The 1116-nt window shown below is 26.0% G+C and overlaps 1 protein-coding gene across 1 annotated transcript; it reads left to right on the top strand.

Moving 5' to 3' along the window:
- The first annotated feature begins 328 nt into the window (after positions 1-328).
- On the top strand, positions 329-895 carry LOC131648757 (uncharacterized). The gene has a single exon (XM_058918487.1). The coding sequence runs from the start codon at positions 329-331 to the stop codon at positions 893-895; it is 567 nt and encodes a 188-aa protein (XP_058774470.1).
- Positions 896-1116: the final 221 nt, after the last annotated feature.

Here is a 1116-nt window from a genome sequence, read left to right as displayed (position 1 = left end):
GTTTTTTTCATTGTTAATTTATCAAAAGTTATAAACTCTTTAATATATATATATATATATATATATATATATATATATATATATATATATATATATATATATATATTCATAAAAATAACTTTTTTTTCATAATTTATTTGTGAAAATTTTAAATATTTATTTTTTGAATTGTTAATTTGTTAAATTATAATTTTTTTTATTACTCATTAACTTTAATTTTTTTTATCGGTTCAACTTTGACGTTCTCTATCTGATTCAAACTCAACACCGTGCATTTGATCAAGAACAGCAAGAAATTTCAGGTTTTAATTTTTTTCATTCTTCAAACATGTCTTCTAAATTGCCTCCTAAAATTATAAAGTTTGATTCTGGATATGAAAAGCGTAAAAAAAAAAAACTTGATGAGTTAACTCAGTCTCAATTGGGAGCTCTTGATAAATTAATAATAAAAGAATCAAAAAATTTAGTTGATAATCATAATGCTGGTAATGTTGATGTAGAAATTCTTGAAAATGTGGTTACTACTGAAAATATGGAAGATAATGTTGATGTTAATGCTACTGAAAATATGGAAGATAATGTTGATGTTAATGCTACTGAAAATATGGAAGATAATGTTGATGTTAATGCTACTGAAAATGATATCGTAGACGTTGAAAATGTCGATGTTGAAAATGTTGATAATGTTAGTGACAATGGAAAAGATATATTTGATCCGAGAATTTGGGATTCTCTTGATTCCAAAAGTATTGATTTATTAGCTACAAAAGGTCCTAAAAGAGATTTCTCTATTGTGAAGGGTCCTAAAGATAAATCGTCTAGACGCTTTACGGCTAATTTGTATACTAGAGTTTTATCAAACGGAGAGAAGTGTGATAGAGATTGGCTTATTTAATCAAAAGAGCTTAATAGAGCATTTTGTTTTTGTTGTAAGGTTTTTAAAAAAGGGATTGGTAGAGGTCAATTAGCAAATGAGGGTTTTAGTGATTGGGCACATGTTGGTGAAAGACTTAGAGAGCATGAAATAGGTGTTAGAACAAGATTTGTTCTGATCAATATTATTAGTTTTGATGATAACAAGTATATGAATTTTGTATGAGATAATGTGGTACTCTA

The sequence above is a fragment of the Vicia villosa genome, linkage group LG2 (assembly GCF_029867415.1).
Source record: "Vicia villosa cultivar HV-30 ecotype Madison, WI linkage group LG2, Vvil1.0, whole genome shotgun sequence".
Taxonomy (NCBI): domain Eukaryota; kingdom Viridiplantae; phylum Streptophyta; class Magnoliopsida; order Fabales; family Fabaceae; genus Vicia; species Vicia villosa.
The sequence above is the reverse complement of the archived record's forward strand: the minus strand, read 5'-3'. Positions and strand labels throughout refer to the sequence as shown.